Source organism: Globicephala melas, chromosome 1 (genome assembly GCF_963455315.2).
Source record: "Globicephala melas chromosome 1, mGloMel1.2, whole genome shotgun sequence".
Classification (NCBI taxonomy): Eukaryota; Metazoa; Chordata; class Mammalia; order Artiodactyla; family Delphinidae; genus Globicephala; species Globicephala melas.
Genome location: NC_083314.1, coordinates 173338361 through 173360693, shown reverse-complemented (window position 1 = coordinate 173360693; position 22333 = coordinate 173338361). Strand labels below are relative to the sequence as shown.

General features: G+C 42.4%; 1 protein-coding gene across 7 annotated transcripts in view; it reads right to left on the bottom strand.

Moving 5' to 3' along the window:
• UBR4 (ubiquitin protein ligase E3 component n-recognin 4) overlaps positions 1 to 21975 on the bottom strand; it is a 128642-nt gene extending 106667 nt beyond the window's left edge. For 5 of the 7 annotated variants that reach the window (XM_060310362.1, XM_060310369.1, XM_060310384.1 and 2 more), the window contains exons 1-17: positions 21769 to 21975; positions 14797 to 14894; positions 13466 to 13569; positions 12552 to 12681; positions 12299 to 12438; positions 11697 to 11799; positions 11438 to 11579; positions 11157 to 11281; positions 8051 to 8175; positions 7379 to 7438; positions 7088 to 7278; positions 3674 to 3773; positions 3401 to 3538; positions 2817 to 2934; positions 1752 to 1939; positions 676 to 835; positions 472 to 557 (exon numbers count right to left, since the gene is read on the bottom strand). In XM_060310362.1, the coding sequence (XP_060166345.1) occupies positions 472 to 557; positions 676 to 835; positions 1752 to 1939; positions 2817 to 2934; positions 3401 to 3538; positions 3674 to 3773; positions 7088 to 7278; positions 7379 to 7438; positions 8051 to 8175; positions 11157 to 11281; positions 11438 to 11579; positions 11697 to 11799; positions 12299 to 12438; positions 12552 to 12681; positions 13466 to 13569; positions 14797 to 14894; positions 21769 to 21944 (2184 nt within the window). In that variant the 5' untranslated portion in view covers positions 21945 to 21975. The remainder of the gene's footprint in view (positions 1 to 471; positions 558 to 675; positions 836 to 1751; positions 1940 to 2816; positions 2935 to 3400; positions 3539 to 3673; positions 3774 to 7087; positions 7279 to 7378; positions 7439 to 8050; positions 8176 to 11156; positions 11282 to 11437; positions 11580 to 11696; positions 11800 to 12298; positions 12439 to 12551; positions 12682 to 13465; positions 13570 to 14796; positions 14895 to 21768) is intronic. The other 2 variants (XM_060310379.2, XM_030876615.3) reach the window with 1 other exon arrangement.
• Between the last annotated feature and the right edge of the window lie 358 nt (positions 21976 to 22333).

The following is a 22333-nucleotide window of genomic DNA, read 5'->3' as shown; positions in this document are numbered from 1 at the left end:
CACAATCAAGATCCTAGACTTTATTTTGGTGGTGGGTTTGCAAGTAAGAGCGTATATGAGAGCATCCATCTCCTGTAATTTGGTTGATCCTTTAAGACACGTGTTTTAATTTACCTTTCTTAGATTACTAACGATGCTGAACATTTCCTATGTTTGTTGGCCATTCTTTTTTTTTTTTAATAAAATGCTCTGTTGTCTATTTACTTTTGTACTAGCATAGTCATCAGGAGTTGTTTTTGTTGTTTTTCCTTTTCTTTAAGCTTACTAAGTGACTCAGGGATAAAGGACACATTTTTTTTTTTCTCAAAATGATCCTAATTAAGGCAGAGGGATATACTAGGATAGTCTCTCAACACTCTTTGCAGGGAGGGGATCCCATGATAAACTTTTCCTTAGCAATAGAAACAAGTGCAGCCTACTGAGTACAGATGTAGAGAGCTCTTGGCCTAAACAGTTGTAGCGCACACAAACCTGCAGGTTAGGTGACTGAAGGTCAGAAGTTACCAGAGAGTGGTTGAAGTGATAGAGAGCGGCAGCAAACTCTTCATCTGATGCGCCTTGAAGACAAATGGAAAAACCAATTATTCAAGCATCTAACTACTGCATCGCACCATGCTGCCAACAGTCAAACACCACTAGGAAAAAATCCACCAGGCACATATCCTGTCTACTGACCCTTGAGTCCATCTTTGTCCACCTCCTTAATGATACTGGCCAGGGTGGCCATATGGTTTTCTGAAAGAGATACACTCAGATAGTTTCGGATAAAATTATTCCGAGAGTTCAGCATGGAAGAGGTGATGAAGTTCAAAATGTTGGAAGCCAGACCTAAGAACTAAAAAGAACACAGAAAAGCTCATTGCAGGTTCATAAGCCCAGAGCTCCTACAAATCCTGAATACAAACAGAAAATAAAATATGCCCATAGGTTTCATGCAATAAACACAATGAATTAAAAAATCAGATTTTAAATCACCTACAGTGGGACCAAGTTATAATAGTCTCTCCCATGTGATTCTACTAGTTACAGAAAAGGGTATGCCAATTTAATACAATAGATTTCAGGTAATATTGCATGACAGGATTTCCAAAGAGATTAACTCTTTTATTTCATTCTTCTAAGGTCCTGTATTTGTCCAGCTCTAAGATATTATTGATATATTCAATTCTGAAGCCTATATTGTCATTATACATGCTTGGAATTCCCAGTTCTTTATTTCTCTATTAAAATGAAATTTCCATCCACGTCCTTGACTAGACTAAGTTGTATGAAAGCAAAGACTGCATATGCCTTGTTTACTGACAGAGCTTCAGAAGAGGGGCTGCTGACACACAGTACATCATTAATAAATACCAGTTGAACAAATAGTTAGCAGTCACGATGTACCAGACCTAGGCTAAGGGCTCTTTAATTCTTCACAACACTCTTAGAAGAGGTACAATCACTCCCATACAACAGGAGACAAAACTGAGGCTTGGAGAAATTCAGTTTCTTGCCCAAAGTCATAAAGCCAGTAAGGGGTAGATTCTATCTAACTCCAAAGGCTATGTTACTAACCCTCAATAAGAGAAACAACACCAAGAGCATAAGAGTTATTTAATCAAATATAATCAATACATTTATGTCCTAAGTAAAAATATCTTTAAACATTAGTTATCCAACCTACAAAATGTTTTTGTTCAAATGATCTGCTTTTCACACCCCTTCTCCCCATTTCTCCCTCCCCCTTAACCTCAGAAATCCACTCTTACCAACTCAGGATCTTTGCGACTAGCCAAAATGTTGCCCTTCTCACCAGAGGCCTGCTTACTGGGGCTTTTAACTCGAGGTGAGCTCTCCAGCGGAGGGGGTGGGGGAGGAGGCGGAGGTGCCACTTTCTCTTTACTGGGGGAGATGGTCTCTTCAAACCACTGCCCCAGAATAGGCTCACTGTCATCATCTAACAGGGAAAGAGAAATGTAACAAAAACAACACGTTTTTAAAAAATTTTTAGTACATCTGCTTTGTAAGAGTGCCTGAGTCAAAAGGAACACAAGGTTTGTAGATCATGGTGGTAGTTACACTGCTGCATAAACTTGTCAAAACTCATCTAAATGTATGTGCGAAATGGGAGTATTTTATTGTATGTAAATTATACCTCAATAAAACCAGTATTTTTTTTAAAGGAACCCAATGGAGGAAGAGAAACCACCTCATTTTATTTCACCGGCAAGCCAAACATTCTCAGTAGCAGAGTTTTACTTGTCTACCAACTGTAAGCTCCCAGATAAGAATCGTACCTTTGGCAATTCTGTACACTGCTCCCACAAACCTGGTTAGAAAGAATCTGAGATATTTATCTTATTCAGTCCCTCTCCAAACCAAGGCAGGAGGGAATGTTGGTGTTGCCCTGTTGTTCACCACAGCAGTCTGGCATTTCTTTCTCTCTGTTTCCCCAAGCCACACATCTATGACGTCAGCCAAACCCAACACCTCACATACAGCCTTCCTTTTGAGTTTCACTGGGAAAGCTCAGAGCAGAGTTCCCAAAATGAGTCAGCACAAAAAGAAATATGAACAACTGAGATGTATTCTGATTGCAGAAGGAAAGCAACGAAAAGCAATCTGGGCTTTGCTGACGGCAGTTTTAATCACTCATCTTCAACAGCTCCGCTTACTCTTGAATAACATGTCGCCTTTAAGTGCACATGCAGTCAAGATCCATGCCGGGCAGGTGAAAGCAAACAGTGACTAGGAAGCTACAGGAAGCTCCTAGGGACACTTCCTGCTGCACCCTATAGCTTATCCCCTGGGAGACAGCAAAGAGGGGCGTCTACCTTGGCTGCTGTCCTCCTCCGTGCTGCTGAAATCATCCTCGTAGTAGGTGTTTGAGTCAGTAGAGGCGCTGGCATCGCTGCTCATAGAGCCCTTCCTCTGACGCTGCAGGACACATGCCTAGGAAAATAGCGAGGTTTCTGTAATTGATGATCACAAAAATGAAGCCATCCTACCTCGTCCCATTTGCCACATGAAAAGTCTTCTCCGTGTCTTCTTTTCTCTAAATCCAAGAAGTATTTCTCCTAATAGCTACCTCCAGGACTCTCATAGCCTTATCCTATAGAAGCACTCCAAAACCAGAGATCTGGACCAGAACTGAAAAAGGAACGTTTCCATAGTGTCCTCCATGTTTCTGCTTCAGCATGCCCACTGTCACAAATCACCAAGTAGCCATATGGACCACAGTGCTGATAACCAATAACTAATTCAAATGTCTGAAACCATTTAAGAGTTTTTCTCATCTTCAAAACCATTACCACAAATTATGACTTTATAAAGATCATGGCATACAGTCAGTCTCATTCATTTTGAGGAGGTTATATGAGAAGATCTTCCAAATTATCAATGGCATGACCCCACCCACCTTTCTGTAGGAAGTTGAGAGTAATGTCAACAGCAGGTTTGTCAGTGGGACAGAGTCTATCAGCCGTTGAATCCTCTGTATGGAGGTACTCTGGGCCATAATGCTCAGGACAGCAGGGGGACCATCTGCCTCCCAACCCTGAAGGTAACGACATAAAAAGAGAATTAAGGTCAGGACTTGGCAGGAAATGACCACCTGATCTGATGGCTCAAGCGAGCTTAGCCAGAAGGGGAGCCAACAGTCAATATGCTGGTTCTGAAGACAAGCCCTCACCTTGTGCAGAGCCTCCACTTGCAGGTCTTGAAAGAGAGACGTCAACAGCTTGACGGCGTGGTTTGCCAATATTACTGAGAGCACCCCAAATCCCTGATGCCTACACAAAGCAAAAAGGAAACACAAACGTTAACAACTCACAACAAATTACAATTTCAGAAACCACAGATCTTGCCATTTTGAGGTCCTACACCCACTTCAGAATCTATGGACCTTTCTCCAGGGGGAAAAAAAATTGCAAAAACACATAAAATTTGCATATAATTTCAGAAGCTCACAACCTCCCTGAAGCCCATCTACACACTGCCTAAGGATCCACAGGCTTCAGTTGAAGAACTTCAGAACTAGAAGAAATTCTTCCAAATCCATGAAATTTTGGAATTTAAACTATCAATTCAAAGCTATTGGGTCATGTGAAGACACTAATATTTAAATGTTGGTTGAACCTTTAAAAAGTCATTCTTTTGAGAAGAAAAGGTTAAAAATCAGCAACTTTTACAAAATATCTGGACACAAACCAAAGAGAATAAAAACAAAGGTTTACATTAAATCTGAGTAAAACTTTCTCTTTCTCTCCAAACGACCACACGACAAAGGGTTAGCATATCTAATATACAATGAGCTCATGTAAATCAATAAGAAAGGACAAATACCAAAGAGAAAACTGGGGCAAAGGATATAGACAGTGTGAAAATGATCACAATCACACTAGTAACCAACGAAATACAAATAAGAGCTATACAGTAATATCTTTCTCCTCAGATTAGCAAACATGAAGATTAATGACTCCCACTGTCAAACAGGACCTGGGGAAGAGGCATTTGCACGCACAACAGCTAGGAATGTATATCAGAGCAGTTTAGCAAAACATTTCAAATTTTTAAGTAAGTATATCCTTTGTCCTAAGAATTACACTTCTAGAAATCTACCCCAAGGGGATAACTGAACAAGTTCACAAAGATTTATGTTTTAGAAGGTTTATCAAAGCACAGTTTATCAAAACAAGAAATTTGGAGCACACTAAATAAGTGTTCAATAAGTTAATTAGTTAACTATGGTGTATTTATACGGTAGAATCCCATCAGTCATTATAAACATAGAATCTATAAGCGTATCTATAATCGTATCATAGACTGCAAACACGTCTACAATATTTTGCAACAGTGATCCTATTTTCATAAACATGTACGTTTAACATGTGAGCACAGAAAAATGTCTGGAAGAACGTTTACCAATTTGGGTGGCAGAATTTCGGGCAATTTTTTTCCTTTCTTATGGTTTGCAACCTACACAATGTATTTGCATTCTTTTAAGTCTCAAGACACTACAGCCATTTTTCAAATGTTTCTGCTACTTCTAAGGATATACCTTTTGGCATTCTCCCATTTCCCTTTACAATACCAAGCATGCAGATGCTCATATATCACAAACTACTGTTCTCCCTGGAACATAATTACCTCCCTATTTTGCTTAGTGTCTACTTCCTACCATCCTAATGTCCATTTCAGATTTCAGCTCAGTAACACTTCCTCAGGGAAGCCTGCCTTGATTTCTCTAACCAGGTCAAAAGCCCCTATTATAATACTCTCTAGATATAATGTGACATGTATTTGCATGAATAACTTCTTGTCTCTTCGGAATGTGTCTATTTTTTTTTTATTCATCACAGCATTCCAGAACTAACACGGAGCCTGGAATAGAGAAAGTAGTGAATAATTTGCTGAATGAGGTCCAGAATGCGACTTCCTCCTTGAACTCCAGACTCACATACACAAGTGCTTACTCAACATCTCACAGAAAGATCTGCCAGTCCTCTCAAAAGCAGCATGGCCCAGATTAAGTTCAGTTCTTCGACTTCCTGCCATCCAATCTACTCATAAACTGGTGTGCCCTATCTCAGTAAATTACACAACCCAGGTACTCATGCCACAAAATTCTGAGGTCGTATTTTTCACACTCAACCTCCAAGCCACCAGCAAATCCTGTCAGCTGTACCTTCAAAACATCCCAATATGACCTTTTCTCCCTGCCTTTACTACCACCCACTCCGAGTCCCCTCATCGCTTGTGCGGAGTAAGGCTTGAGCCTCCTAACTGTTCTCTCTCCTCGTCTTACGATCCCACAGTGTATTCTCCATAGGACAGCTGGGTTCTCCGGTCACTAATAATTCATATCACGTCACTCCCCCCATCACAAACCCTCTAACACCTACAGATTACACTTGGCCCTAGGTGATCTGGCCCTGGCTACCTCTCTGAGAGAATTTTCTACCACTCTCCCTCGATTTCTCTATTCTAGACCTACTGACCTTGCTGAGCCTTAAAAATGCCAGTCATACTTCCACCTCAAAACCTGAACAATTCTACTCCAAATAGTTGCATGGCTCATCTGTCACTTCACTTCTACACCTTGTTCTCAGAGCCCTTTCCTGACCGTGCTAACTAAAATACTAGCCCCTGACACTCCCTAACTCCTTGTTCTGGCTTATTTTTCTTCACAACACTCATATATGATAATCTATTATGAACTTACTAGTATGTTTGTTCACTGTTGCTCCAGTTAGAAAATAAACTCTATAAAGGCAAGGAGATTGCTTTGATTAGTGCTCTATCCTCAATGGCTGGATAGAGCCTAGTGGTATATGGTAGGGATTGAAAAAAATAAATAAAATCCAGAAATGCCTAGGCTTAGGGCTTCCCTGGTGGCGCAGTGGTTGAGAGTCTGCCTGCCGATGCAGGGGACACAGGTTCGTGCCCCGGTCCAGGAAAATCCCACATGCCGCGGAGCGGCTAGGCCCGTGAGCCATGGCCGCTGAGCCTGCGCGTCCGGAGCCTGTGCTCCGCAATGGGAGAGGCCACAACAGTGAGAGCCCCGCGTACCGCAAAAAAAAAAAAAAGAAGAAGAAATGCCTAGGCTTAGAAAATAAAACCTTGAACAACACAGAAGTCACATCTCTAACTTCTTTCCTGGCAAGCAAGGGCTTCTGTCCAGATTTCATCAAAACAGTAGTAAATGTTTCAGGAAGCAAGCCAGGAGGACCTGACAGAATCCTCACTTTACAGGTTAAACACACAAGTGAGTAACCAACCCCAAGTCAAACAAGCCCATTTTATAAAATAGAAGCATTTTTTTTCTGATTTGAACCTCACAGAAGTCCTAAAATATGTATTACACAGATGTTTTCTCCCTCTTATAGAGAAGGAAACAAGATTGGAGAGAATGAGTGATTTACCCAAAATCATACAGCTATGATGTAGAGACAGTAAACTATGATCATCCTCTTAGTAGTTACATTCAATTGGATGCAGGCAAATTTTTCTATTGCTGTGGAGATGAGAGGAGTTAACACTAGCTCCCCATCAATATAAAATGGCAGGAAAACAAAACCTGAGCGGCAGTCAAGGGGACACATACCCTTTTCCAGGCCCCAGCTTTGGAGAGCCCACTCCCTCCTTTGTGCGAGAAAGGATGTCTCTGACCCGAAGAGCAGCCAGCGGATCTTTCTCTTTCCCCTTATCAGCCAAGGCAGTAGGACTGAGGTTCAATATGAGGAAAAGGCTGTTTAACAAACACCAGGCACCCAGCAATTGGAAGTTCTGATAGTGCTATTGAAAAAGGCACAAAAAATATATATAAACAGAGATCTTACAGGCTACGTACCTTACAGACTAGATATAAGACAGGAATGTAGCAGAGACTTCTTACCTCACCACCAGCCCGGCGGGAACTGCTGATCGCTTGTCCAATCATGTCATAGATTTCAAGCTGTCCAATATCAAACATACACAAAAATCTGAGCAAGGTGACACAGTTCATTACAAAGGCTAAATCCTACCCAAAGCGATTTAGCTTGAAGACACCAATATCCTCAAGCCACTTCCAATGACAGAATTCCATCACACCTTCCTTGACCTTCATAAGATGTTGACTCCATCTTTTCATTCAGCTCACATGTCACCTTCTCAGAGGTGTCCCCTCCACCCAATCTAAAGCAACACACCCAGCACCACATCAGATCACTTTCTATCACATTTGTTCATCCAATCCACATATCACTATCTGAAATTGTCTTGTGTCTATAATATGCCTCCACTGCAAGTACACTGACACAGCACAGTAAGCCCTTATATATATTTGCTGATTGAATGACTCATCTTTCACAAAGTCCACTGCCACCACAAAGTTGCAGTGTTTCCTGCAGAGCCAACCAATCTGCCAAAAAAACAAGCTAAAGGCCTACCTCTTAGACCTACTACCCAAGGGGAAGGGGTATGGAGAGCACTCCACGTCCTTCCCTCTAAAAAGAAAGAAAGTGGAACTGGCCATATTCCCTTATTTGAATAATCAAGGTTCCGTGTCCCCAGAGGCGTAGCTTACACATTTTTGGACAATTGTAGCTGCATCACTCTCATAGTCGTCTTCTTTGGAGCTCGTGGACCCTGTCCGCACTTGCTGGGCACTACCCACGTGAAGGATGGCCATGCAAGTCGCCACACTCACACCTGAAAAAGAGATACACACATTCCAAGAAAGTGAAACACAAAAACACAGCCCACCTACAAGCAATTCCATGATTTGATTACTGAAAGTAAATTCCATAAGGGCAAGACCAAACACAGTGTTACCATACAATCCAACAATCGCACTCCTAGGTATTTACCCAAATGAGCTGAAAACTTCCATCCACACAAAAACCTGTACACAAATATTTACTGTAGCTTTAGTCATAACTGCCAACAAATGGAAGCAATCAAGATGACCTTTGATAGGTGAATCAGTGAACAAGCTGTGGTATATCGATACAAGGAATATTACTCATCAGTAAAGAGATGAGCTTCCAAGCCACAAAAAGACATAGAGGAGCCTTAAATGCATGCAGCTGGCCCTCCACATCCCCAGTTCCGCATCTGGAGATGCAGCTAGTGGAATCGGTGGATGCCGAATCTGCAGATGCTGAGGCTGACTGTACTACACCATTTTATACAAGGGACTTCGAGCATCTGTGGATTTTCGTATCCGGGGGGGGTCCTGAAACCCCCCGCCCCCTGCAAGCAAAAGAAGCCTGTCTGAAAAGGCTACATACTACATAGTTGATTCTAACTATGACATTCTGGAAAAGATAACTGTGGAGACAGTAAAAGATCAGTGGATTCTAGGGACTGGCGTTAAGGGTAGGGGAGAAGGACCACTAGGTGGAACACAGGGAATTTGGAGGGCAGTGAAAATATTCTTATGACACAACAATGATGGTTACATGACATTACGCATTTGTCAAAACCCAGAGAACTGTACAACACAAAAAAGGAACCCTAACATAGTAAACTATGGACTTCAGTTAACAATAATGGATCAATATTAGTTCATCAATTACAACAAATGTATCCTATTAATGCAACTGTTAACAATAAGGGAAACTGTATATAACGGAGAGAGAGTATATGGGAACTCTGTACAAACTGCTCAATTTTTCTGCAAACTTAAAACTGCTTTAAAAATGAAATTATTAATTTTAAAATATTTCTAAAATTTTTAAGATGATGGAAAAAAAACAATCCCACACTTAGTATTTCTCAAAGACATCAAGGCCAAATTCCTTTCTTTAAATCAAATTCCAAGTGACCAAATTTCAATAACAATCCAAATCTGGGCTCTTTAAACAACTAAGAATTTTTAGGCGGGATCCCCGACCAGGGATTGAACAGGTGCCCTCAGCAGTGAGAGTGCAGAGTCCTAACCGCTGGACCGCCAGGGAAGTCCCTTAACAACTAGGAATTTTTTTTTTTTTTTTTTTTTGCGTTACACGGGCCTCTCACTGTTGTGGCCTCTCCCGTTGCGGAGCACAGGCTCCGGACACGCAGGCTCAGCCGCTCCACGGCATGTGGGATCTTCCCGGACCGGGGCACGAACCCGCGTCCCCTGCATCGGCAGGCAGACTCTCAACCACTGCGCCACCAGGGAAGCCCACAACTAAGAATTTTTAAGGACTCTTTAATCCTGATCAACTAAGTACACTGAGATCCATGCGATATTCAAGAAATTCCCTGAAAATTGAAATTAATAAACCTCAAATTTAAAAATGCAAAAATCAAAGATAGAAAACTAGGAATAAACACTGGAAGTGGGCTTGGAGAGAACGCCTGCTCACACGTTGCCTTAGCTTTCCATTCCCACTGCTGCTGCTCTCGCTCAGGCCCTTCACCTGTCTTGCCCAAATGACCACAAACTCCTCCTAGCAGATCTTCCAGCCTGGTACTACTGCTTCAATGTGCTCCTAAAGCATAGCTCAGATCATAGCACACTTCAAATCTTTAATGGTCTCTACTGTCTACAGGATATGGTCCAAATGACTTAGACTGCATTTCTAAGCCCTCTGTGACTGAGACACACACACACACACACACACACACACACAGCCCTCTGTGACTGAGACACACACACACACACACACACACACACAGCCCTCTGTGACTGAGACACACACACACACACACACACACGCACGCACGCACACCAGGATACTCTTGGTCCTGCTTTTGCCTCTGCCTAGGGATAGCCAAACTGAAATCCAACCTGCCCTGCAAGATACATCAACAGAACTCCTTTGTGAATACTGCCTTCCCCAATTGAAAGTGCGTTTATCTTTAGATTCCTGTTTACACACAGATGTTTATAATAAAGTCATTCAAAGAATGTAGGGAGATGATTAACCTCAGCAATTTCTTGGTGCTCCCAAGGTCAGGTTTCCAAGGCTGTTCATATCCTCACTCACAGAACCCAGTAAACGTCGAAAATTGTTATGTCTCCCAAGACATACCAGGACTATGGTATTTAAAACCAAGGATCAGTAATTTGGGTTAAAAAGCCACTGTAACAATAACTTAAAAGAGAGTAAACACCAGTTGTCAGGCCCCACTTCCAAGGCAGCATAATCAACAGGAAGGGAGGGGATTTTGCGGCAGCATGAAGAATAACAGTCGTTGCATTTATCAATATAAACAGATACCACCTGTTCTATGAATCCTTCCTCAAATCTGCTCCCATAGCAAGACTCAATTCTCCCTTCTCTGTGTGCCCATAATATTCTATACTTCTCTTATCACCTTTATCATCTCCTGTTTTATATTACACTCTGTGGTCCTATCTATCTTCCATTCCTCGAGTATAGGCTCCTTGAGGGCAGGGATTACATACTGCTCATCTCAATATCCCAAAAGCACTTGGAATTTTGCTTTCAAACAGCAGACACTTAACGTGTGCGCACACTATGAAATCAAATATCCACATAACACAATGGCAGCAGTTGAATAAGCGAATTTACAAGACTCCTATTGAGACCTCATTTCATCTAGATGAGATATTTAGATGATCCTTGGGGGAAGGGTCTAAGTAAAGGGGGAGAGAGTACTCAGAAGGATCTCATGGTTTCCAGAAAGTGTAACTGTCCTTGGCTGAGAAAATGAGATCAGATATAACAACTTCTCACCTGCATACAAACAACTTAGGCTGAGGACTGTCACATCTTGCAGACGAGAAGGATTGAGAGGTTCCAACACAGGTAGAGAAAGGGTATCCAATGCCATGGTTACATCAATCACCAGTGAATGAAAACTGGAATACAAGAGAAGATTAACAAAAGTGTCTCTTTGAGTCACTTGCTTCTATAATCTGATAGTTAAAGAAAGTCGGCATGCCATAAAAACTAACCAGTTTCTCTCTTGAGAGCAGCATTAAAACGCAAAGCATATGCACCCTGGGGCACCTTACCCATTACGAACAGCAGTGGCATCTGCTACTGTTGCAGGCATGATGAAGAAGGAATTGGCCAACACTGCATCTTGAAACCGATTGATGTAGCGTAGGAAATAGGGCAGGTTTAAACACACACGCAGCAGCTTCTCTGAGCCACCTGAATTAATGAAAAAGCTCAACCTTACAAACACGCCTCTGCTGCTTGATTTTCTTCCACTTAAGGAATTTCTGAAAGCAGAGAAACCACCTTTCTGATGACAATTAAGAGTCTCACCAAGCTCCTGAAGACTAGCCACATTCTGAGCTATGAACACATTCTTGGTTTTGATAGCAGAGGCTTGATCTGTGGATGACTGCTCATCATTTTCTCCTTCCGCCTGAAGAGAAACAAAGGATGTGAAAGGCCCATCAAGATACTATCATCTGTTGACTGCTGTCCTCAAGTTCAGAATAGAACCAACCATCCAAACTAAACAGCTGCTCCACAGATACTCTTCAGACCCCCCAGTTAATGAGGTGGAAAGTCCTCTCTAACGCTGGGGAAAATACAAGTCATTTTTCCAAGAGGAGGGGGAAAATATATAGCTTTAAAATATATATATTCTGTAACTAGTATAGAGTGATGCCTTTTACAGAAAGGAGTACATGCTCTTTGTCTACTTGCATTGAGAAATGTTGGAAAAATGGTCCTCAAAGTAGTAATAACTGTGAACAGAAGGAATTGGGGTGTTACTTATTTTTGGTTTGTATTCTTCAGCTTTGTACCAAAGGTATATCATTTTATATCACAAATGTAAAATACATTTGTTAGCTATTTTTCCTAGTATTATCTTAACAAACCCCACAGGATGAGGCCATTTGGCTGAAGTAACTCACCGGAGTCTGTGGACCTACGGGTGATGATGCTACAGTTCTAGGGTTAAAAACTGACGTCAGCTGGTTCAAAAAATTCATCTGGACCTCCTTCTGCTTCAGCTCTGGGCTTACTGGTGCAGCCAGCTCTTTCTGATCTTCCACTACAAAATATGAAAGCAAGAGAGCGATGAGGGGAGTGCCGCTAGAAGGCAGAAGAGGAAATAGCTGGCCAGAGGACTGGCCAGGAAACCAAGTCTGGCGAAGGAACACTCACCATCTGACAGTGTCTTCACTGTTTGTGGCAGCTTGGCCGATTTCATCATTGCTGTAAATGTGATAATTTCAGTTCTGTCTAATCGGCTACAGCCAGTGCACAGGCCCTTGATGAGGAGAATCAAGTGTTTCTGGAAAAAAAAAAAAATTCAAATATGCCTTTTAGAAGAGTCTATTCTTTAGGGACTTCTAGCTGGCAAAGGGCCAAATTTAGGTTCATACCAAGAACTGCCAATTAGGAAAAACAGTAAAGCAGAGATCACAACCTGATGGTCCTCAGACCATATCTGCTTGCAGGTTTGTCTTACTGTTCTCAGTGTTGTTGTTGTTGTTGTTTTAATTTGAAGTTATGGCCAACTTTTTAAAACATGGAAGATTTAACATACAAATCCAGATTTCCTGTCTCTCTCAATAATTTACAAGACAGAGCAACTCTGCTGCCATTCCTGTAGGGCAACAGTCAGCTGGAGCCAAACAGTAATTGGCCCCTTTATAGCTGGGTCATGCACCCTTCTCAACCAGCATACTTGACTCACTTTATGTCACTTGCCTGGCCCCCACAGGCATATCTTTGCAATCCTTGAAAAAGCCTCTGCAGTCCTCTATACCAGGGGGTGCTAAACCACAGCCCCAGCTCAGCCCACTGCCTATTTTTGTAAATAAAGTTGACTGGACCACAGCTATGCTCATCCATTTACTTATTGTCTGTGGCTGCTTTCACACTACAAAGGCAGAGTTTAAAAGGCAGAGATCAGCTGCAACGGGGACTGGATGGTCGGCAAATTATCTACTATGTGGTCTATTACAGAGAAAGTTTACCAAACCCTGCTCTATGCCATCCCTTCTCCATCATTCCACTTGTCAGTCACAAGCCTACCACAAAATAAGGGCCAGAAATGGGCCCATCACTCTTACCTGGGACACAGCGCAAGCCTCATCTGGATTCTCCAGACGCAAGAGAGAAAACTCAATCAGGACTTTACAGGCTGCTGCCACAGACTGAAGTTGGTTCCGCGGAACTGAGAAAGGAATAAATTTTACTTAACTTCAGACTGCTATAACTCACTTCAGCCTCACAGTCAATAAACCAAATAAGTATTGAGCTCCGTGTGTCCAACATTCCCAATATCGTTCTACGAGAATAATTATTCAGAACCAACAACCCTACAGGCATTTTGGCATTGATAAGCATCAACTGCTTCTAGATCAATTTATCTTACATTTACTAGAAATTAAGATAATTATAATAGGAAATACATCACAGTAAGTACCAAGCACTTCAAATATATTAACCCACTTAATCCCTAAACCAATTCTATGGGGTAGATAATATTGTTACCCCCCTTCTTTTTTTTTTTTTTTTTTTAACAGATAAGGAAATTAAACCATAGACAGGTTAAATGACTTGACCAAAGTCACGCAGCTGGAGTTAAATCCAGGAAGTCTGGCTCTAAAGTTCATGCTCTTACCCAGTAGACTACACTACCTCTCCTTTCCCTTTTTGCAACGGGCTTCCTACTCAAAGTTTCTCCAATCTACAAGTGATTCTTACAGTGGTAGCCAATGCCTATAATAAACAGCACTAGACACCGAAAGATTACTCAGCAACCCTGTAACTTCCTTTCACTTTGCTTGCTTAGCAAACTATTTAAGTAAAATAATTCAAATTCTTCAGAACTATATGAGTTAGGATTGGAAAAAAAAAGTGAAAATGCAAAATTTCAGAAATAGTGGAAAGTAAGGGCTTGGTCACGTTTGCGGGTAGAAAAGTTTAAAAGATGGGGAACTGAAGTTGAAATCCAGTCACACACCAGAGAACACAAAAGGAGAATTTAACTTCTCACCAAAATCAAATAAGGAATAGAGCCTTGGTTAGTGGCTGCTAACCCCAGGTCAGTATCCACCTAACCCCCCAATCCCACCCACCCTGCCCCCCAAAATTAGCACATTAATAACTACATGTGTAAAATCAATAAAATGCTTTTGATTAAAAAGGCAAGGAAGGTTAACTTAATGGTTATGAAATAGATGTCCAAACCAAATAGTTTTTAAATCCCTTGTGGTTGGCCTCAGTAAAGGAACTTCCAGAGCCTTATCATACTGACAGTTGTCTCCGCTCTTGAGTGAACAGGTTACAACTAAAATACAGACTTCATTAACAACTTGTTCAGACACCGTAACAAGAGGACACACAATTTCCCTATTCATGAGCCCTTAAAAGGGAATGACAAGAATAGAATACTTACTGAGGCTACAAACTGTTGTGATATAGTGTGTGGAAAGTGCAACAAAAGATGAGTAGAATGGCTCATACTGCTTCTCGTGGTGCAGGATTTCTGATTCACTGCAAAGAAAATAATTCAGCCAACATTTACTTAGTGCTTACTATATGCCAGATACCCTACCCCTTTCCAGGCATTACCTGACTTAATCCTTGTAGCAATCCTACTTGGTAGGCACTGTTATCATCCCTATATCCAAGTTGAGAAAGTGAAGCTTAGAGAGTTAAAACTAAGTACCTTGTTCAAGGTATCAGGCTTAGTAAGTGGCAAAGGCTAATGAACAGGAAACACTTTCAAACTCACTTAGAATTAAAGGAATACAAGTAAAAACACAACAGGATACCATCTTGACCTGTATTACTGACTGGCAAAGACAAAGCTAATAATGCCATGAGCTGGCCAAAGGAGGGGTACAGCAGGGCACTCAAAATACTGTTAGTGGGAATACAGACTATAGTAACACATTCTGAAGACCAAACAAGGCCAGTCCATAATGCAGTAACTTAAAAAGAATCAACAACTCAAGGGAAGAAATCATCTGATGGGTGATAAAATCCAAAATTCTTTAGGTACCAGAGTCCTCCATCCCCCTCCCCACACCCATAGGATACAGCTAGATCACAACAAAGTGATTACTAACCACATCCCTTATCTTTACCTGAGAAAATGGCCTCTTCAGTGAAAATCTGGAGCCCAACTACGTCTAACAGCTGGATACATTTATGTCATTCTCTTTATCAAATCAGATGCTAATTGCAACCCACGGAACAAGAAGGCAAAGAAAACACTAAAATGTCTTATTAAATGGAAAGAGGAGAGCAATGTGGCTAAATAGTTTCCTCAGTAAGTTAATTCTCCAGCAAGAACTATCAGCCTAGGAAGGGAAACGTAAACAGAGTCAGGACTCTATCCACTTGCCAAATCAACACAGGAGCCAAAAAGACAAGCTCAACATTTGGAAGGTGCCATCGTGAGTGATGAATCACCTCAAACAACACTTAAGAGTCTGGCACTGCAAACACTTTGCTATTTGGAGATTTATCAAGGAAAAACGGGTGTTTATCAAAGATCAGATCCTTATCTTGGAATATCTCCTTCACCAAGAAAAAATATTTATGGAGCACCTATGATGTGCAAGAACCTCCCTGCCCATCAAGGATCATTTTCTCCCTAGTTGTCAGATGGACAAAAAGAAGGAAACAAAAACCTTAAAACATCAAGCAACACTCAAAGCTTCAGAGGCCATCACACAGGTGAGGGTCATATCACATTCAGCAGAGAACTCCCCAACCCCCTGCTTCCACCTCCTACGAACAGCCGTTCCTTCACTCCCATCCTTACACTTATGCATTCATTGTTCTAAGGTTTCCCCACCCTGTAATTTGATCCATTTTACTAAGTATTTACCTTCTCTGCTTCATTTCAAAGTTTCAGAGCTGCTTACCCCCACGTTTTGCAACTGAACAGGTTTACCAAAACTAAGAGGAAGACTGCCTATCCAAAGAACGAACTTATTCTGCTGCTTTCATTCCCATTCAGATAATAAAATATATCCAAAATATAGGAGTAAACATATTTAATTACCTGGTTCAAAGCTGCCCTATTATGATTTAACAAACCCTACTTCCTGCCCTAGAAATACACAACTGCCTTATTCCAATCAAGAACAAAGAACGCACTTTGGGGAAAGATGGACATTGGCAATAGAAAAAAATGGAGCAGTCCTGAGGCTCAACTTACGATTTGCTTAGGACAAGTAAGGATAAACCTAGGGAAATTAGTTTTAAAAAGACTTAAAGGTGGGGCACTTCCCTGGTGGTCCAGTGGTTAAGACTCCACCCTTCCAATGCAGGGGGCGAGGGTGAGATCCCTGGTTGGGGAACTGGGACCCTGCATGCCGCACGTTGCGGCCAAAATAAGAAAAAGAAAAGAAAAAGAAAATATACCGGAGTGCCTTCTTTAAAAAAAAAAAAAGAGAGACTTGAAGGGGAGAGTAGGCAGGTGGACATGTGGCCCAAAGGACAATGTTGTTATCTCTTGATTCTAAAGAAACAACTGTGTTTGAGTACCCTGATGAAGATGTGCCACCACAATTCCTCACCCCACCCTCATTTCCCAAGAACCTGACGGACACCAAGTCACCAAAGGAGGCAAAGAAATGGAAAAATGGAAGAAAGGGCAAGACGTTAGGTAGGAAGGGGAAGAATGCAGAAATTGAAGGCAAATATGACAGGAAGAAAAATAAGGAGATTTCAAGGTAAAAATATCTCTCCTCTAGGCAGTCAAGCTATTTTCCTCAAACGTCTACTTCGCCTAACAAACTGCAACAAAAGTATCACAGAGCCTCAAACACTGCTGAAAAGACAAGGAATCTGAAGTGGTTTTATTCCATACAAAATAAATGCAATGCAGAGCATAAAGGGAAACAGCAGCTAAGCAGAAGTCCAATTTGGTCAGAGAAGTCCAATTTGACATGTAAGTAAAAAAGAACTGGCCAGGGTCTGGAAATATCTGGGTTTTTCTAGGAAGAGGTGAAAAATCAGATGTAGCAAAATAAAAGACTAAGGATTCACCTTCCTTCTCCCTCTTAGATTACTATTTATATCTTTGTTGTGAACTGTGGAAACTCCACAAAGCCCTTTCCCCTCAACAGAATCATAAATTCCCAAGTATAGAATCTATTATGCTTGTTTCAAGATACTTAGAATCATGAAACAAGCATAACAAATACATTAATGAGTTATATTCATTTAAAAAATATGTGTTTATTGACCATCTGCTGTGTGTCACAGAGTACTTAATACATGTTAACCAAAGAACTGAAAGTTTTCACATACATCCCTCACACTCTCCACAAACCTGCAGGGAATGTAATACTGAGACATGGAAACTACCTAATCTCACAACTAACTATATACCCTTATCATTTGGTGGCTGGCTTGCTTTCTGTAGGTCAATCACGAACTCGGCTGATGATGGCACTAGTGCACCCCTTTCTCCCTTAAGAGATTTTTAGAAAATGACTGCATTATCTAATGGGGATGCTGTAACAGCTTCTGCCTTCCCAAGTAGGCCTCCTCAGCCTAAATTTTATCAAATAGCTGGGAGGCAGGGACTCAAGGAGGCTTATCACTAAGAAAGGCTGGACAGCCTAGGAAGGACTGGCTCAGGGGAAAAGGGCTTTTTTTCTTTTTTATTAATCTACAAAGACTCAGTCAAATTATTCAATGAGAACCATTCTCACCAACTTATCCTGCACAGAGTTAAGAAAGGAAGTCTGGGGACTTCCCTGGTGGTCCAGTGGTAAGACTCTGAGCTTCCAATGCAGGGGGCCCGGGTTAGATCCCTGGTCGAGGAACTAGATCCTGCATGTGGCAACTAAAAAGATCCGGTGCACCGTGCCACAACTAAGACCCGGCACAACCAAATAAATAAAGAAATATTTTAAAAAAAAAAAAGGAATTCTGTATTGGGTAGTATATAAGGCTACATTCAGCAATTACACTTTAAGCAATTAAGCCCACATATGGCATGTGCTCCGTTAAGCTAGTTCTCGCTTCATTTCTGGTCTAGAAAAGTAATGGTGTTTAAAAGATTTTCAGTCTTTACTGCTAAAAGACATGCTATCAATAAGCAGTAGAAATGAAGATGAAGTCCCCTTTAAGTAAACTCAGATATCTTTCTCCTTTAAGAATCTAATGACAGGGGCTTCCCTGGTGGCACAGTGGTTGAGAGTCCGCCTGCGGATGCAGGGGACATGGGTTCGTGCCCCGGTCCGGGAAGATCCCACATGCCGCGGAGCGGCTGGGCCCATGAACCACGGCCGCTGAGCCTGCGCATCCGGAGCCTGTGCTCCACAACGGGAGAGGTCACAACAGTGAGAGGCCCGCGTACAGAAAAAAAAAAAAAAAAAAATCTAATGACACTTTTGAGAGTATGCTTCCCAATTTATCCATGCTACTCCCTCCTTTGTTTCAGTTTGGTTACAAAGTCAAACTTAACAAACAGGGTCCAGGGAATTCCCAGCAGTCCAGTGGTTAGTACTCTGCCAAGAGCCCGGGTTCAATCCCTGGTTGGGGAACTAAGATCCTGCAAGCCTTGTGGTGCTGCCAAAAAAAAAAAAAACAGGGTCTGGATCTAGGAATTATTTCTTCTACCTTTTCTTCAAGCCCAAAGGTCAATTCCAACTATAAAAGTATGAAAGAATAGAGACAGAAAGTAGAATGGCGGAGGAGTCTCTCAGGGCATGTGTCATCGTCCTCAAAGGTCAAAAAAAGGGAGGAATTCAATGGATGAGCAGGCCACCAGATAGGAAGTAAGAGCTGACATGATGGAGCCAGGACATCAAAAAGAAAAAAAAAAAAAGTTAAAAAAAAAAAAAAGGGAAGCAGAGAGTAGCAGACTGCAACAGAAAAATAGAAGGTCCCTGGAGGGAAAGAAGAAAAACATGGAAGGCATAACCACAGAAAGAAACACGGGACTGTCTGGGAGAGGCAACCACAGAGGTAAAGTAGCAGCCTAGGCACCTAAACCTTTGATTACCTGCAAAGCGAAGCGCGCCACAGCATCTGTACAGTGCTGGCTCTGACCTGGTTCTATACTCAGTGGCCATAACTTGATGTTCAAGAAATAATTCTGACACCTTTTTTTTTTTGGAAAAGCAAATAAAACTTTTGAGAAACAGAATATTGATAGCAGGGTATTAATTTTTGTGCTCTAAACCAGGGGTTGGCCTGCAGGTCAAATCCAGCCAGTCACCTATCTCTGTACAGCCCATATTTAAGAATGGTTTTTACATGTGTTTTTATGGCTGGAAAGAAAAAAAATCAAAAGAACATTTTGTGACATGTAAGTATCATACGAAATTCACATTTGTGCCCATAAATAAGATTCTGGAACACAGCCACACCCATTTATTTATGTAATGTGTACGGCTGCTTTCGCCATACGATGGCAGAGATGACGAGTGTACACACCGTATGGCCTGCAGGTTAAATTTACTCTGACCCTTTACAGAAAAAATGTGCTGACCTCTGCTCTACACCAAACTGAACACTTGATATGTTTAGTTGTTCTAACTGTAAAGAACTTGTAAGCCAGATATTTCTTCTGGAAATTACAGAACCATGTAACAGCAAACCAACAAACAGTCCCATTTGCAAGAGTCTGAAAATATTTTATTGAGAGAGGGAGGGAGGGAGAGAGAGAAAAAACTGTTTCTGTGGGAAAATGACCTCTCAGACAATAAGCACAACCTTCAGATCATATTGCTCTCAGAGAGCCTGAAGAGGACACATAACAGGCTTTCCAAGTTGACTGAGCCACAAAAACCAGAACAGAGACTTCAAGGATCTTGCCTTCCAATAAAAATATGTGTTACTAAACAGCCATCAGTTTGGATTTCTTTTCCAAACCATGAAAAGAGGTCTTATTAGTGTCTATAAACGCAGGCAACCCTTGATTATCTGAGCTATACAGAGTGCAAGAGGGGCCACTATCACTTATTTGGCAAAATTCAAACGTACCCTGACATATTTGGTTTTGGCTCCTTCTACAGGTTGGAGGGAGTTGCTTAACTATTACAGTTTAAAAGGCGTGGGCCCATAATACTGGATGTATGGGCCAGGGTGTCAACAAATGACTTTATTACCTACTCAGCTCATGTCCATAAAAACATAAAAGTAAATGTTCTAAAAAGTGGAACACGACAAGTGTAATTCGGGAAAAATACCACTAATCCAAATGTTTAAAACAGTTATAAAGAGACTACATAATTTGAGAGCAGTATCTTTGATATTTGTTTACATCTTCCGAAACTTCTTGGCTTAATAATAAGATAGGAAAATCCATCTGTAAAGTTAACTGTGAACCTACCAAACCAAACCATTATCTTACTGTTTTTTTAAACCTCATCCAAAGTATCACAAACCTAACAATAAACACTATAACAGACAATGTGTCAAACCATGGGCCTCCCTTGAGTAATAAATAGCAATTTCTAATCTTCTGGATAACATGTAGGTATACTCTTGTTGGCATGAAGCTAAAATGACCCAGTTAGCAATTGCAGAAAGTTGCTGAAGTCAGGTTTGGCTAGAAAAATGAAAATGAGACTAGCTTTAAAGGTAGGTCTACCATTAAACTAATGAAAGACTGCTCTGAGGAAGGTAAGACAGGAAAAGGCAGGCACTGTGATATCACTGGCCTTGTATGTACACAACTCTCACAATCTAAGAATCTCAGAAAGAAAAATTCATGTAACAGCAAACCAATAAACAGTCCCGTTGGTAAGAGTCTAAAGATATTTTACTGAGAGACAGGGCGAGTATACGGTTTCAGTGGGAAAATGACCTCTCAGAATAACACTGCAATGTTTTTAATCAAAGACCGTTACGGTAGCAATATACCGTAAGTGTAACCTGAAAAGAAAGTCATCAATGATAACTAGTGGCTTCAGTCACAGAAACAGCACGTGCCCCCAAGTAATTACAGCACCAGGGAGACCGTTATTAAATTATGTGGTAGCTCTTCAATTTAAACCCCGGGCTCCGCTACGGCCCAGGCTAGGGGGAAGAGCGCTGACGAGAAATGCAAACTCATCAGCGCTTTGACCTTAACATAGGGGGCAGCCCTGGGAACATTCCCCTGCGAGGTCGATGCATCTCAAAATTACTCCGAAACCAGCCCGGCCACGCCCTCCCGAGAGGGCGTCCTCAAAAGTTTTGATCGCGAAGGAAATTGAGGCACAGGATTTACCCGGGTTGGCGGAAGAACACCAGACAAGCTTTCCTCTGCCAGGGCCGGGGAGCCCCGAAGCCGGGGCCAGGGCCGCGGTCTCAGAGCCTCAGGAGGTAGCCGGGCAGAGGGTCCAGATCCTCTGGCACGACCTCCCCTCCCCCTCCCGGTTCCCGCCCCACCGGGGACGCCGCCCGGTACCTCTCGATGACTGAGGCCACCAGCTGCGGCAACTCCTTCATCTCGAAGGCGGAATAGGACGCGGATAGCAGGGGCCGCACCGCCACCTCCCAGCCCGGGGTCGTGTCTGCCTCCGTTGCCGGGGCCCCGGGCGTCGGCGCCGCAGCCGCCGCCTCTTCGCCGCCGCTCGTCGCCATCTTCCGTCGTACTAGTGCAGCTCCCTCCGGGGGCTTGCCACCGGCCCAGCGCCTCCTCCCGGGAGGGGGCGGAAGTGACGCAATAGGCCCGTCAGACTGCGCGACGCAGTCGCCAGCCAAAATACGCGACGCGCGAGGACAGCCTCCCTCTGCTCTCGCAGGGGGAGCGTGGCGCGGCGTGGGGACGGGGGACGAGGAGTTGCGCCTGCGCAGGACGTAGTCCTTCAGGTGAGGGCGGGAGCGTTAAGCTCCGCGCCAGCGGGCTGGAAGTCGTTCCCGGAAATGGGAGGTCTGTGGCTTTCGGGCGCTCCGGAGAGGTGAGTTTGGGACTTGGTTTCAGTTGACTAGACCAAGGCAGGGAAGTACACCTGCATCGGCGAATATAATGG